Source organism: Cydia strobilella, chromosome Z (genome assembly GCF_947568885.1).
Source record: "Cydia strobilella chromosome Z, ilCydStro3.1, whole genome shotgun sequence".
NCBI classification, from domain to species: domain Eukaryota; kingdom Metazoa; phylum Arthropoda; class Insecta; order Lepidoptera; family Tortricidae; genus Cydia; species Cydia strobilella.
Genome location: NC_086068.1, coordinates 25,541,434 through 25,556,370, shown reverse-complemented (window position 1 = coordinate 25,556,370; position 14,937 = coordinate 25,541,434). Strand labels below are relative to the sequence as shown.

General features: G+C 42.1%; 1 protein-coding gene across 1 annotated transcript in view; it reads left to right on the top strand.

Annotated features, from left to right (window-relative positions):
- LOC134754346 (succinate dehydrogenase [ubiquinone] flavoprotein subunit, mitochondrial-like) overlaps positions 1-11,789 on the top strand; it is a 38,208-nt gene extending 26,419 nt beyond the window's left edge. Inside the window, exons 7-13 of the mRNA XM_063690627.1 lie at positions 604-768; positions 963-1,162; positions 3,966-4,160; positions 5,762-5,906; positions 7,414-7,541; positions 11,019-11,126; positions 11,494-11,789. Coding sequence (XP_063546697.1) covers positions 604-768; positions 963-1,162; positions 3,966-4,160; positions 5,762-5,906; positions 7,414-7,541; positions 11,019-11,126; positions 11,494-11,646 — 1,094 coding nt within the window. The 3' untranslated portion in view covers positions 11,647-11,789. The remainder of the gene's footprint in view (positions 1-603; positions 769-962; positions 1,163-3,965; positions 4,161-5,761; positions 5,907-7,413; positions 7,542-11,018; positions 11,127-11,493) is intronic.
- The last annotated feature ends 3,148 nt before the right edge of the window (positions 11,790-14,937 follow it).

Here is a 14,937-nt window from a genome sequence, read left to right as displayed (position 1 = left end):
TTTTTGTCCGTCGCGTAATAATCGTAGAAGGTGTACTAGGTGCCAATATTGATTGCACCAAAGGTGAATTTTGTGTTTGCTTTCCAGTGCTTCACTGGTTCGTGTTCAATAGACAACCATAGTGTGTAGCGAAAATTTTCCCCTGGCATCGCGATGCACATGCGGAATTATTATTCGCTCATCCTGTACAAATCGCAGTATCACAGTAAATCAATACAGTGATTCGACGAAGCCGTCTAGACAGGGCAATCGTGCGGGGTGCGTGTGGCGAGGGGTGGGTACGCGCACCCGAGCAGCATACATCGCCATTGTTAGAAGCTCGGTACTACTTACAGGGCTAGCGTGTCTTATTTGAAATGTTAGGTGTGTTTGTGTTGGTGTATAAAAGTCTGTGACAACCCTACTGTGTTCTTGTGCGGTGTCGGCATTTACGCAAACATCAAAGGCGTCGGTCCACTGTTACTTTTTACACTGTGGCAGTATTATGACTTGTGTTTACAGCGTTTATACATATGTATATTAATGATACCACCTACCCGGGCTTTGCCTTGCTCCAGGTCAAGATACCAAAATAATACCGTAACAGCATGTTTGTATGTTCAGGTATGTACGGATCGGGTTGTCTCATGACCGAAGGTTGTCGTGGCGAAGGTGGTTACCTCGTGAACAGCGAGGGCACTCGTTTTATGGAAAAATATGCACCAAATGCCAGAGATCTAGCCAGTAGAGATGTTGTATCCAGGTCGATGGCTACGGAATTGCGTGAAGGTAGGTAATTAAAGAAAAATATATACAAGCACTTAATTGTTAGAGAATTTTCAAAGAAAAATGTGTATCAGAATACCGAGTTGTAGCAGGTTATGAATTACGGCGCTGATGCTCATAAATTATTTGTTATAAAAAACAACCTTTTGGCTAGCAGAAGCAACTTTGTGACTCTTACGCACGATTTTGTAATGTAGGTCGCGGAGTAGGACCCAAGAAAGATCATATCTACCTCCAGCTCCACCATCTCGGGGCGGAGACCATCAAGAAGCGGCTGCCAGGCATCGCGGAGACGGCCAAGACCTTCACCGGGACCGACGTGTACACGGAACCGGTACCCGTGCTGCCTACTGTACACTACACCATGGGAGGAATACCTATTAATTACAAAGGAGAGGTGACTGTTCAATTCAAATATCAATATTGTTCACTAAAAAGAAATTTATTACACGCAATTTATTTATTAGCGACAGAATACAAAAATTTTGCTGGTAATATATAAAAATCAAGCTACAACTCTTGTTCAGCAAACAATTCACAAACGGTCAACATTATAACCAATATCGATCTGCTTCTGTTATAATTTATCAGCTCAATAAGTAGTCGAGCTGCAAAATAATTACTTAGTGGAATGGTAATCTGATATTATAAGGTGAGTTACGTATGGTTACGTTTGATATGAAAACTCGGCAGTTACATGCGGAGCGAAATCAGTCCACGTGACACGAGCAGACAATCGTGTGCGTGCATTTCATTCAATGATTACTTGTTTGACACCAACTGCTACTAGAAAAGTGGGTTAGGTTAGATTAGAACTGTGACCTTTACAGAAACCAACTTCTGCTAGAAAAATGGGCTGGGTTACGTTAGAACTACGACCTTCACAGAAACCAACTAATACTCGAAAAGTGGATTAGGTTAGGATAGGACTGCGACCTTCACAGAAATCAACTGTTACTAGAAAACAAAGTTAATGGGCAGTACATTTAGTGAGGGACAAAATGAAATTGAAGTAATCAAATGATACCCATTATATTTTTTTTGTTAGAAAATAAGTGGATTAGGAAAGGGTAAGGTTGGTTAGACATTTTGATGATCAACTGATTTTTCAGCTAATCAATTTTTGCGGACAGTTAAATTGAAATCCAAACTGAAATAATTCGCTTACCCACTGATTGCTTAACAAAATTTGATTAATGGTGGATAGCTTACTGCCACTCAAATAATTAATTAACCGAATTCAATTTCATAGAAGGAGGTTCTGTATTCGGTTGTGGCTATTTTTTTTTATGTTTGTTCACCGATTACTCCGAGACCCGTGGTCTAATTCCCGATTCCCGATATGACTAATTCTTTTTTGTTCGAAAGGAGCTACTTCGAAGTTGGTCCCATATTAATTTGGTTCTGATCTGATGATGAGATCCCTGAGGAATTGAGGGAAATCCTCAATTTTTAAAGGCACATGTATGGTTTTCATAAGCAACTTGAGCATTTTCTCTCGAAAACGACCAATTTGATGAAGTGGACCTGATGATGATGATTGTTTTGATGATAGTGATGATGATTTTTTTATGTAGGATGTTCAGAGATTACTCCGAGACCCGTGGTCCGAATTGAACAATTCTTTTTTGTTTGAAAGGAACTACGTCCAAGGTAGTCCCACATTAACCTGGTGCTGTTCTGATGATGGGATCCATGAGGAATTGAGGGAACTCCTCAATTTTTAAAGGAACATGTATGGTGATTTGGGTGTTTTCTTAAGCAACTCGAGCATTTTCTCTCGAAAACCACCAATTTGATGTAGTGCAACTGTAGCCTAACCACGAGTTTGACACTAAATATTCCCTAGCGTCTTCGTAACTTACTTTGTACACTAATATGCCAGTACGAGCGAGATGCGTAAACAGTAAATTACGCACACGATAGCGAATATGTATATCAATATCAAACTCGTGGTAAGGCTACTGATGATGAAGACCACGGACGAAATGTGGAACTTCCCTCGTATGTATGTTATGATTTTTGATGTAGGTAGTGTTGGAAACAACCAAAGAGACTGAGAGGTGAGGGGTAGGTGTGAGAGGTGAAGGTAGAGGGTATTAGTGTTTGGGGGGTTTGAGGTTGGGGGTTGAGGGGAGATGAGTTGATGGGTTGGGGACTGAGGGGTTAGGGTTAGGAGTTAAGGGGTCTGGGGTTAGGGGTCGGGGAATGGCGGTTGAAGGGTTCGTGGTTATTTATTATCAGGGGTCGATGTGCTGTGAGGTTGAGTGATCGGGGGGTTTGAGGGATTGGGTCAGTGGCGAGGCTGAGAATGGATTTAGTGACAGGAATGGTTTCCCAGACGGACTCGAGGAAAATTCAGATTATTTAATAAAGTTTACGAATTTAGAGTTATACATGATAATGTTTTTCATTCATGCGTCACGCTCTTAATAACGTCTTAAAACTAAAAATGGACAAATAAAAACTTATAAAAAAAGATAAACTGACTTCAAAAAGGATGAAATAAAATATTATCCTTTTTAGGGTTCCGTGTTTAAGTATATGCGTTACCATCTGATATGTTTGAAGTCGGTGCCAAGCCAAGTAGTAAAAATATCAGTCAAAACTAATCAGCTTTACGTCTATAAATCCCATTACAACTGTACAAATATTATAAACGTGAAAGTAATTTTATCTGCCTCTTTGTTACCTTTTCATGCCTAAACAACTGAACCGCTTTAGCTGAAATTTGGCATGAAGGTTCCTTGAATTGTTTTATATTTTGAAATGTAGTCCTCTGGATAAGCGACAGAAAATAACTTAGTCCCAATCCCACACTTGCGTGCTATGGACTGTTCAAGAATTAGTTAGAAATGCTCTTTAAAAATACGGCGACAAATAATAACGCATTAGATTTACACTTATGTGCCGACAAGCATGGTACGAACTGCGCCAAGAAGGTTCAATCGTGTGTTCTGTTCTGAAGTGTGTTCTTAAATACCTACAGAAAGTTCGTTTATTGTCGTCGTGTAACGCTGCGTCTTACATAGGCGAACACTCGCGAACGCGAAGCGAAGCGACGCGGCGCAGCGCGGCCGGCCCAAGGCGTTCGCGTTCGCAACGAGATCGCCTACGTAATATCAATGTATAGTTCACAAAACGTGCATGGTTAGCTCGTTGGTGGTAGTAAACATTAAATCGATTTTGTATACGATCAGGTGATCGACCATAAGAACGGCTGCGACGTCGTAGTGCCGGGCTTACACGGGGCTGGCGAGGCGGTCAGCAACTGCCATGGGGCCAACCGGCTCGGGGCGAACTCCATCCTTGACATCGTGGTGTTTGGCAGGGCTATAGGAAACAACATTGCGAAAATAGCCGTGCCCGGAGACAAGCAGCCTGACTTAAAGGACGTGAGTTTATCTTTTAACTAGTAATTCTAATTTTTAGATACTACGAAGTAGGTACCCATGCTTACCTGTCTAAATGTTTCGTAGGTACTTATAATTCTGTGGGTGTTTTCGATTTGTTTTCGAGATTATTCACTCTGTGCATGGCTATGGCGCCGGCCTAGTGGGTGTTGGCCATATTGCTTATTTGACAATTGGCCGCTACCAAATAAAGTGTCGACACGAAAAAATCCGGTCATGCGTGACATGGTAAATATTTTAAATAAATGTGGATTTTCAAACAGAACCCCACTTTTAAAAGTCTGACCAGTGATATATGATCATTGTCAAGAGGGCACTGTTCATTCTCATGTATAGGGTGACAGTTCAGTATGATGATATGAGAAAAATAGTTCCAGTGAAATTCCGCAACATGGCGCGTGATCATATATTCCTGGTCAGGCTTTAATAATTGGTGGTTATCAATCCACACTATAAAAATACAATCATAATATAACGTGAGGTTGTCTGTGGCTTTGCATCATATACGTTACCTACTCCACCGTGAGTATATTCGTTTGAACAGCGGCGTCTTCTGGCAGTCTTTACCAAGTTTACCTGTTTTTTGGTTAGACGATATTCTAATGTGTGTATGACAGAGTGTAAAAATGTAAATACAATTGTGGCATTGTAGCAGGAAGCCAGTGAAGATTATCAAAAAACGCTGTTCAAAAGAATATAGGCACGGTGGAACATATAATGCCAAAAGTCACAGACAACCCAACTTTATGTTACGATTGTACTAATAATGCAGTTTGATATCCATAAGTAATAATAAAAAATGCTGCTCGAAAATTAACCATATCATGCATGACCGGATTTTTTCGTGTGTTCACTTTGAAGATTTCCCCCACCACCAACTTCGCACATACCCAATAATTCAAGTTTCAACAATGTATCTAATTATTCCATGTTACAACTTCATCAATTGATCATATCTGTTTTCTAACTTCGTGATTCGTGATTGCAGAAGTGCAAGTTGTGGAAAGTTTCCATAAAGTTGGAAAATTTCTCCGAAAATTTAACAAGAAATAAAATTTTAATATTGGAAATTTTAAGTTACTATTCCTACACTTGCATATTTTTATACGAGAAGTTTCCAAAAAATCTTCCAAGTGGGGATTTTGCAATTTTGGAAATTTTCCGATGGCACATCAGTCATCATCACCTATTCGTGATGTCCCTAATAATCGTAAATTTATATTGTTTTTATGCGACGTTAATATTAGTTAGTCTTCACGTAGACTAGTGAATTATTTATCAGGACTTCCAGGACATCAAGGTAATCATTTTAAATAAAACACAACAAAAAAAAAACAGTACACCTTATAAAACAAAGTTCCCCGCCGTGTCTGTCTTTTGTATGTATGTATGTTCGCGATAAACTCAAAAATTGCTGAACGAATTTTAATGCGGTTTTCACCTATCAATAGAGTGATTATTGAGGAAAATTTAGGTATATCATTCGTTAAGGTTATGTGTAACCCGTGCCAATCCGGGGCGGGTCGCTATAGTTTCTATTAAATTGTAATATAAATAATTATATTAACAATCAATCCTTTCAGGACTTGTGTGATGCAACATTAGACAACTATGATAAAATCAAATCGGCATCCGGCACTTTGGGACCGCATGAACTGAGAGCGAAAATGAGAGTAACTATGCAGCATAAATGTGGTGTATTTCGCACCCAAAGTTTATTGGACGAAGGTATTTGACAATTTTATCAATAAATTCCTGTATTAGGGGCTAACTTTAGATACTTAGAGACTTTAAACTGTCAGTTAATCTGTCTATATTATGTACTAGCTTTTGCCCTCGACTTCGTCTGCGTAGAGTTAGTAATTTGGGTAGCTTATTTTTATCCAATCTGCTTTTTATCGATTTCCCTTACAAACTTCCACCCGCCCTTTTCACCCCCTTAAAGGATGACTTCTGGGATGAAAACTACCCTTTGTCCTTCCCCGGGACTCAAACTATCTCTAAGATACCAAATTTCAACCAAATCGGTTCAGCGGTTTAAGCGTGAAGAGGTAACAGACAGGCAGACACACTCGCATTTATAATATTAATATGGATTACTAATTAGTAATATTAGTAATTAGTATATGGGATATTAGTATGAATATGTGTATGTAGTATATGCTTTATTGTACATAGAAATAAAAACACGAGAAACACAGTTACAAAGTAAATTAAATACACCAAAGGCGAACTTATCCCTGTATTATCACGGCCATTCGGCGCCAGTTCTTTTGAACTAATATGTACCTAAAGATTTAGAGGGATCAAGAACTTGCATGCAACATTCCATACATTGCTAACTACAGAGCACAATGAATTCACTAGATCGATCAAATGCCGCAATGTAATATAGTAATATCGCATGCAAGCTCTTCATCCGTATAAATGAGGCTTAAGCGAGCGGTTGTTCGATGCTATGCTATAGACGAAGCGTTAAACGCAATGCGTTTACCGCACACCCATTTCATCATATAATCTAATGACACTACATTGTTTTACGCGGTAAGCGCATTGTCATTTAATTCCTACATTCCGTTGACGCAGGCGTTCAACGCTGTGTTTATCACATAAAACAACCGCGCGCTTTATGGCTCCGCTACACGATGGGCCATCATACTGACCTAATAATGCCGAGTCCACATATTGGGCTAACGTAGGGACGCATTTATGCGTTAGAGGGAGCAAGTGATATTGATTTCTCATTCCACCGCATAGCTGCGTCCCTTAGATTGGCCTACGGCCAGCGTGTAGAGAGGGTAATGGTGTCGGATGGCTTATGGTGCGGCCGGATGGCATTGGGATGGCCGCGAGGTCGGTGTTTTCGTCTGCACATTAAAGGTAGTGGGCCAGCGATGGCACGTACGCATCTACACGTGGCCCGTTTCATAGTGCGTGCTCTCAACCATCGCATGGCCATCTCGCTGGTCCAGCGCTGGGCCATCGTGTAGACGAGCCATCAAAGTAGCCTACAGCTGCTACAATAGTTACAGCATAAGCTTAGGTACTTATTTCTCTATATCAGTGTTCAGAAATCGTCATACACAGTCAATTGTGTCTTCAAAGATCGATGTGAAATATTAGTATCACCGGGTAGGTACTTGTACCTATATACCTATCTCTTGTAGTTTTTGCTTTCCCACACTGGCCTATTTCCATGTAATATCCTGTATAAACACTATTTAATGAATTGCAGCTCAAAAAGAGATCCTAGAATGGTACGGCGCATTTGGAAATATATACGTGAGGGATAAAGGATGCAACTGGAATAGCGACGTGATCGAAACCTTGGAACTACAGAACATGTTGCAACAAGCGGTTCAGGTCGGACCGGCCTTCAGAGATTAAGTTCTTACATGGTGTACTATCCTCCCAAGTCCCAGAGTATTTTTGCAGTTTTGAATTTGACCTTCTTTTATTCCGTTACAGTATTTACCTACAGTTCAAAATTCGATTTGATTTTGTCCTTTTAAAAGGACATGGGGACTAAGGAGGCTATAATAAATAGGCCTTTATCATCTGTGTCAGATGTTTCAAGCAGCATCGCGGTTATGAGTGTTACGACACTTGTGTTCGTGGCTGTAAAGCCCTATACGAGAGAGGATCCCTCGGCCACACACGCAGCAGGTGTATGTAATGCTCCCCCAGGTGGGCGGGGGTTGGAGGCCTGCTCGTGGCGCCTCGTGCGTTTCTCTTTTAGTAAAGAGAACCAGGCATCGTCGTGCTTGGATTGACCATCATGAATAACACGACGCCACATGGGTCGGTCTTCAGCCAGTTTCTGCCATTGGTTGCATGAGATATTGAAGGCAATCATGTCACGTTTCGCACAATCCTTAAAGCGCAGCATTGGCCGCCCGACTGGTCTTTTTGCGTCTGCAACCTCTCCTAGCAAGATTTGACGTGGCAAACCAGTCCGTTCCGTTCCATACACATGCCCAAGCCACCTCAGTCGTCTTTTCTTTAGTGTGGCCGTGATACTAGGGAGCTGTGCCTCGCCTAGAACAGACTCATTTGTCACGCGGTCCCTCCACGTGACGACAAGTATGCTCCGCAGACAGCGCATATGAAAGGTGTTCAGCCGGAGTGTTGGGCCGGAGTTCTTGTTTTGCGTAAGTCGTCCAGGATTCGGCTCCGTACAGAAGTGTGCTTAGGACACATGCTTGGTAAATAAGCATTTTCGTTTTTACCGTGAGATGTTTGTTATCCCAAGCCCTTGCACGGAGCCTCCCGAACGTAGCGGCTGCTCTGCCGATGCGGGAGTCGATCTCTGCGTCAAGCGAGAGATTGCTCGACACAAGCGAACCAAGGTAGCAAAACTTACTGTCCACCTCGAGAGGTGCGCCGTTAAGCATGATCGCCGGCTCTTCTGAACATCCTTGCGCTAGTACCTATGATGGTTTTCTTGGCATTAATGGACATGGAACAGAGGTAACAAGCTCTTGAAAATTTGTCTATGATGGTCTGCAGCTGAGACTGACTGACTAAGAGGCCATACCGTATTAATAAAATTGTAACAAACAAAATCATTGTGTTAAGTGCGACTCGTCCGTACATACAGATGTTGTGCAAAATTAATAACGCTTTTAGGATGCTGTTGGGGCTGCCGCGCTATTTATTGCAGCGCTAGCGGTATGTTCGCGGAAGAGCGCACCGACGGCTTCCACGCCATTATGCGCAAGCGGGTGGCGTCGCTGGTGCGACGCGTGCTCGGCAGCGCCAACAGTCTCCTTGCCACAGTCGCGGACAGGGTAGATGGCGCTTTCTGGCAAAATTGGAATAGCCTACATGCTTGTGATAGAATAAGTTACATATAATGATATTACATAAGTAACAGTATCACTAACATAGGTTAAACATTTTAGTAATAAGCTACTAATACAATATGGAAATTTGTATTCCGAAATAAATGATTATTTAATTTAATTTAATAATCTTTTACCAAAAAACGCACGGACGTGTTATTCTATTTCAGTCAGTCTCAGTACACAAAGTACTGAGGTACGTTGACTGAAGTAGCATGACAAATTTAATACGAACCGATGGTAAAGGATTAATGTACTACATGTGTCAGTTTTCCCCAATTACAACATCCAAATGTGTGACGGAGACTAAAGAAACGACAAACACCAACTATTTGGGTTATCGCCGAACATAACTTGCCGTAAAGATACGCTGTTTCGATGATATTTACGCTTTTGTATCGTTTAAAAGTACCAACCTCTCTATTAATACATGGTCCGACACGCACTTGGCCGATTATTTTATATTACATACTGTAGGGATGGAATGAGACGCCAAGTGGAAACCAGTATTTTATTGGTTGCAACTTATATCAGAACAAAAATACAAGTTAAGTACCTAGCTACAAAATATATAACATGTGAGCGGAAAGCGGTACGCTGGGGCGTTCTCACTCCTTGCTCGATCCCTCAGGGGATGTCCAACGCTAGACTAAAGGTTAACCGAGGATGAAGCTTAGGGCGGTACGTAGCGACGTTCTCACCCGTGCTCATTTGTTGGTTTACCTTGAGGATAGCAGAGGCCATCTCCCAAGCTGGACTGCTAGCTAACAACTGATTATCGGCGGCCGCGCAGCGCCTTTTATTCAGTGCCGTGCGCCGCTCGGCGATCTTCGCGCGCGCTCGGGTCGGTCGGTCCGCTGAGCGCAACAGGTAGTAGTGTGCGAGCGAGAAAGTATTCGGATCCGCGCGCCTCGCGAATACTAATATTATTCTGCCTCGCTACATTCTCCCCCTCTGGTACTCTTTGACGTCCACGTTAGAGTACCAGGAACAAAACTGGAACTGGAGTAGTAACGTTTTATCGTTTCTTTGGGCGTCCCGGATGTTATGTTCCTCCCTCTTTGGCAAGTCAAATTCAACACGACAAATTTCACATGGCTAGATGTACACTTCACAAGGTGGTCTTAAGAGGCTGTCGGCCACAACATGTGTCCTTCCTGGGGCGTACTTAGTTTTAAAATCATAAGGCTGTAGTTGTAAGGTCTATCGTGCCAGACGACCTGTGGGTGACTTTAGATTCATTAGCCACTTTAAAGGTTGATGATCTGTGATAGCCAGGAACTTGGTGCCTTCTAAATTTGGTCACTGCCCACACAATTGTAGGGGCTTTTCCTCTGTGACTGTGTATTTGCGTTCAGCCGATGTAAGCAGCTTACTAGCATATTCGATGGGGTGTTCTTTCTCACCCTCCCCCTGCACCGGAGCTGCACCAATTGCGTAGTTACTGGCGTCGTATAGGGATGGAATGAGACGCCAAGTGGAAACCAGTATTTTATTGGTTGCAACTTATATCAGAACAAAATCAAGTCATACAAGTACCTAGCTACAAAATATATAACATGTGAGCGGAGAGCGGTACGCTGGGGCGTTCTCACTCCTTGCTCGATCCCTCAGGGGATGTCCAACGCTAGACTAAAGGTTAACCGAGGATGAAGCTTAGGGCGGTACGTAGCGACGTTCTCACCCGTGCTCATTTGTTGGTTTACCTTGAGGATAGCAGAGGCCGTCTCCCAAGCTGGACCGCTAGCTAACAACTGATTATCGGCGGCCGCGCAGCGCCTTTTATTCAGTGCCGTGCGCCGCTCGGCGATCTTCGCGCGGGCTCGGGTCGGTCGGTCCGCTGAGCGCAACAGGTAGTAGTGTGCGAGTATTCGGATCCGCGCGCCTCGCGAATACTAATATTATTCTGTGTCGCTACATTACGTACTTGTTTATGCGGAAATGCTTTTTGTATAAGTAATTATAAGTAATTGAATTATACCTGTTGACCGTGCAGGTGGTGGCAGCGGCCCGGAACCGTGTTGAGAGCCGCGGGGCGCACTTCCGAGACGATTTCCCCAAGAGGCTGGACGAGCTCGATTACAGCACGGACACTAGTGGCCAGGTAGGCACCATTTGGCACTATCCATACTTGAAGGAGGATGAAACGAGGCTCGAGACTCTTTCGCCAACAAAACAACCGATCTAAATATAGACATACAGTTAGCTCATTTTAATTTTAAGGGACTATCATCATATCATGTAGATTAGTCTAGCATAATTTATAATGTAATTTCATATCATGAGAATAAATATCTAATCTAATCTATCAAAATAGATGGCTGTAATTTGCGAATGCTTGCAAATCTTGAGAGGTAAGTACAACAAGCGAAGTGTTAAGAGGGTTCGTAAAGAGATAGAGCGCTCTCTAAATGTTTATATTGTTTTGATTTTTAAACGTTTTCTATTATTTTCAACTGTAATTGTTCCAGACAAAGAAGCCTCTAGAAGAGCATTGGCGGAAACACACGTTCACCACTATGGACCTGTGTTCGGGTGACGTGAACATCTCCTACCGGCCTGTCGTCGATACAACGCTGGACAACGAGGTGGAGTGGGTGCCGCCGGTGCCGCGCGTCTATTGAACGCTGGCCATAGGACCGCGCGGGACACTTCGTCGTAGGTACCTAATAATTGACAAATAGTCGTCGTTCCGTAGTCCCCGACAAAAGAGATCTGAAATGTGAATGTTTCTTATACATGACTATTTTACAGTCGTTATGTACAACTGATTAAGATTGCAAGTTTTCCACGAATTACATAAGTACGTTTGCCGAGACACTTTCAATTCGAGTATAAAAGTGAAGCATTAATTTTACTTCAAATTTTTAATTAAACTAGCTCAAAACTAAAACTTGTTGTTTTTGTACTGGCTTCAAATGCCATTTAGAGCAGTAATTCATACTTAATTTGGCGACTGATGATTATCTGGTATCTGTCAAATATAAACTTAGTGCTCAAAAGACAAAGAATAGGTATTTACTTGGACTTAGGTGGGCTGTCCATAACTCCATCTGGTAAGCTAAATATTTGATTTGATTGTTGAATCACTTGAATATTTAATGTCTACTCACAATAGTTTGCGGTGTATTTTTCTCAAAATATAAAGCGTCTCGTTAGAAAATTTTTTTTCTACTCATTCGCAAAACATTCCGTACTCGACTGTAGCTCACTGTAGTGTAACTTGCCCCAGCGATTTATACTAAGTGGCGTAGTTGTGGGTGAGAGTCATAACGGGTCACTACACGTGTGGCGAGGTGTCTCGTAAGGGTTGTGAGTAGGTAACAGAGAGTATGCGTCCCGAGGGGTTGGTGCGTGCGCGGCGGCGGCCGCGCCCTGCCCGGCCAGGTGTTGCATCAAATCAATCTGCCGAGGCGCCTGTCAATTAATCAAATTGATGCTTTGTTCTAGACGGGTGTTCGACAAAGCAATTTGTTCAAATTAGAGCTCCTTGTGGAAGGTAATATTGTACACGAGCGCATGGAAAGTGAAGTTAAATAGTTCATGAATTATAAACTGAAATAGATCAAAAGAATAATAAAAGAATTTGATTTCTTCCCAAAGTTGTGTAATTGATGAATAATATACCTAGATATTATGAGGATTACGCCACTTTAACTATAGTACAACGTTAAGTATAGTAGGTACAACGTTTAGCGTTAGACACGCACGGACCGCACGGTAGTCCGACATAGTGGCCCGAGGTGACAGGTAGCGGTCAAGTATAGTAGGTACAACGTTTAGCGTTAGACACGCACGGACCGCACGGTAGTCCGACATAGTGGCCCGAGGTGACAGGTAGCGGTAAAGTATAGTAGGTACAACGTTTAGCGTTAGACACGCACGGACCGCACGGTAGTCCGACATAGTGGCCCGAGGTGACAGGTAGCGGTAAAGGCGCTGTATTTTTTTTAATATTTAATGACTCTATGGACTCACATTTTTAATACTTATAAAACCGAACATCTCAATATCATCAGGGTCCTTTCTCCATCCTTCCTGAAGATCGTGCCAGAGATCACTTCCCATCGTAGGATCAAAAGGCTAACTATTTTATCTCACCTGCATAAATATATATCATACCCAGTAACCTAGAGGTCTCCGACCTCCGTGATGATAGCCGAGAGATCTGGTGGGGCTGTAAGAAAGGGCTTACAGTGCAGTTTGGCAATGCTGCTCTGCGAAATCAGGTCTTCGGGATCGCAAGGATAAGACTTTGTATGATATGAGTTTGTGTGTCGTGAAAATTGTGAAGTTATGCCGGATGGGGCGTGTAAAGCTGTGGAAAGAAAAGTTAAGTAAGCGATAAAAGTTTGTACCAAAAATGAAATAATTGCCAAAAACTTATTTCACATCCGGCCTTATGGAATTCGATGCGAGTTTTACACCACGATAGTGGCAAACAAGCGTGTGGCCCGCCTGATGTTAAGCGGCCACCGCAGCCTATGGGCGCTTGCGATTATATTATTTTCTAGCATAGGTGTATAATAAGTACAAATACACACCATCACACCTACAGACACACACCTTCGGCAGCATGCTAGAATTTTTACATTTTGAATAGGTACTTAATTGCTTTTTTAGTTATTCAAAATAACGCTTTTAGAATAATTTATAGCTCTTAATAACCCTTAAGGGGATCCCATACCCCAATGACCTTCGATCTGAATCTGAATATTAACAGCAGCGGCTTTAAGCAATATAGTATCCCATATTTACTTCAAAGTTCATTGTTTTCGCGATATTTGGCATCAAAGTTGACCAATTTTAGGCCAAAAACTGGTTTTCTAGCCATAACTTTTGTGTTAATTAGTTTATTATTAAAACCTTAAACAAATTTTTAGAGACGTCAAAGACGAACCCAAAATATGTAGATTCCGTATATGTAAGTTCTTTCACAGCAATCGAGATACGAAAAAAGTGTTTTTTAGACAATGTTTAAAAAAATCATAAATAAATAAGTATTCATTTCTTACAAAATCGGGTAGACAAAAAATGGAGATAAAAGGTTGAAGAACCAATAGCCGTTTGTCTAGTATGTAGTGCAAAAGTAGGAGATAGGTACGATTCAAAACTTGTCAAAAATCGATGAAAACCTCGGGTAGCCCCTTAACAGAATTATACCATCTGAATGCAAAAGGTCGTGTCATTCCAACGCCATTAAATGGATTTGTAAAAATCACGAAGCCGAGAGCGCTTAAACCTACATCAACAGCGCGAGAGGCGGCGAGAGGGAGCCCCGCCCTCGCCACGCTTTCATTGAGCATCGCTAATTACCTACCACTGCTAATGTATGCGTAATGTCGCTTCTTTTGGCTTATCTATTACTAGGATATATATATATATATATTTTTATACTGCGTCGGTGGCAAACAAGCATACGGCCCGCTTGATGTTAAGCAGTCTCCATAGCCTATGTACGCCTGCAACTCCAGAGGAGTTACATGCGCGTTGCCGACCCTAAAACTCCTCTCTCTCGAGCTTTGGCAACCTTACTCACCGGCAGGAACACAACACTATTAGTAGGGTCTAGTGTTATTTGGCTGCGGTTTTCTGTAAGGTGGAGGTACCTCCCCAGTTAGCTGCTCTAGATCTGGAATGACATCCGCTGTCCTGTGCCCTACCACACAAAGCGAGATGTCATTCACAGTGCCCATACCTCTCTTTTGGACGTAGTTTAAGGACATACCCGGGCTCTTTTAACCCTCCATGGTCATTATCTTTCTGATATATAAAAATGTTAGGTTTTAAAAGCACTTGCGCTCTGTGTGTCTTTTGTTCACTGCTTTAGAGCGTAGGTAAATAAAGGCTTAATATGAAAATAAAGGTTTTTTACTTATAGTCAGTCGGTACTTTGTCTTCTAGAAATCGATTTT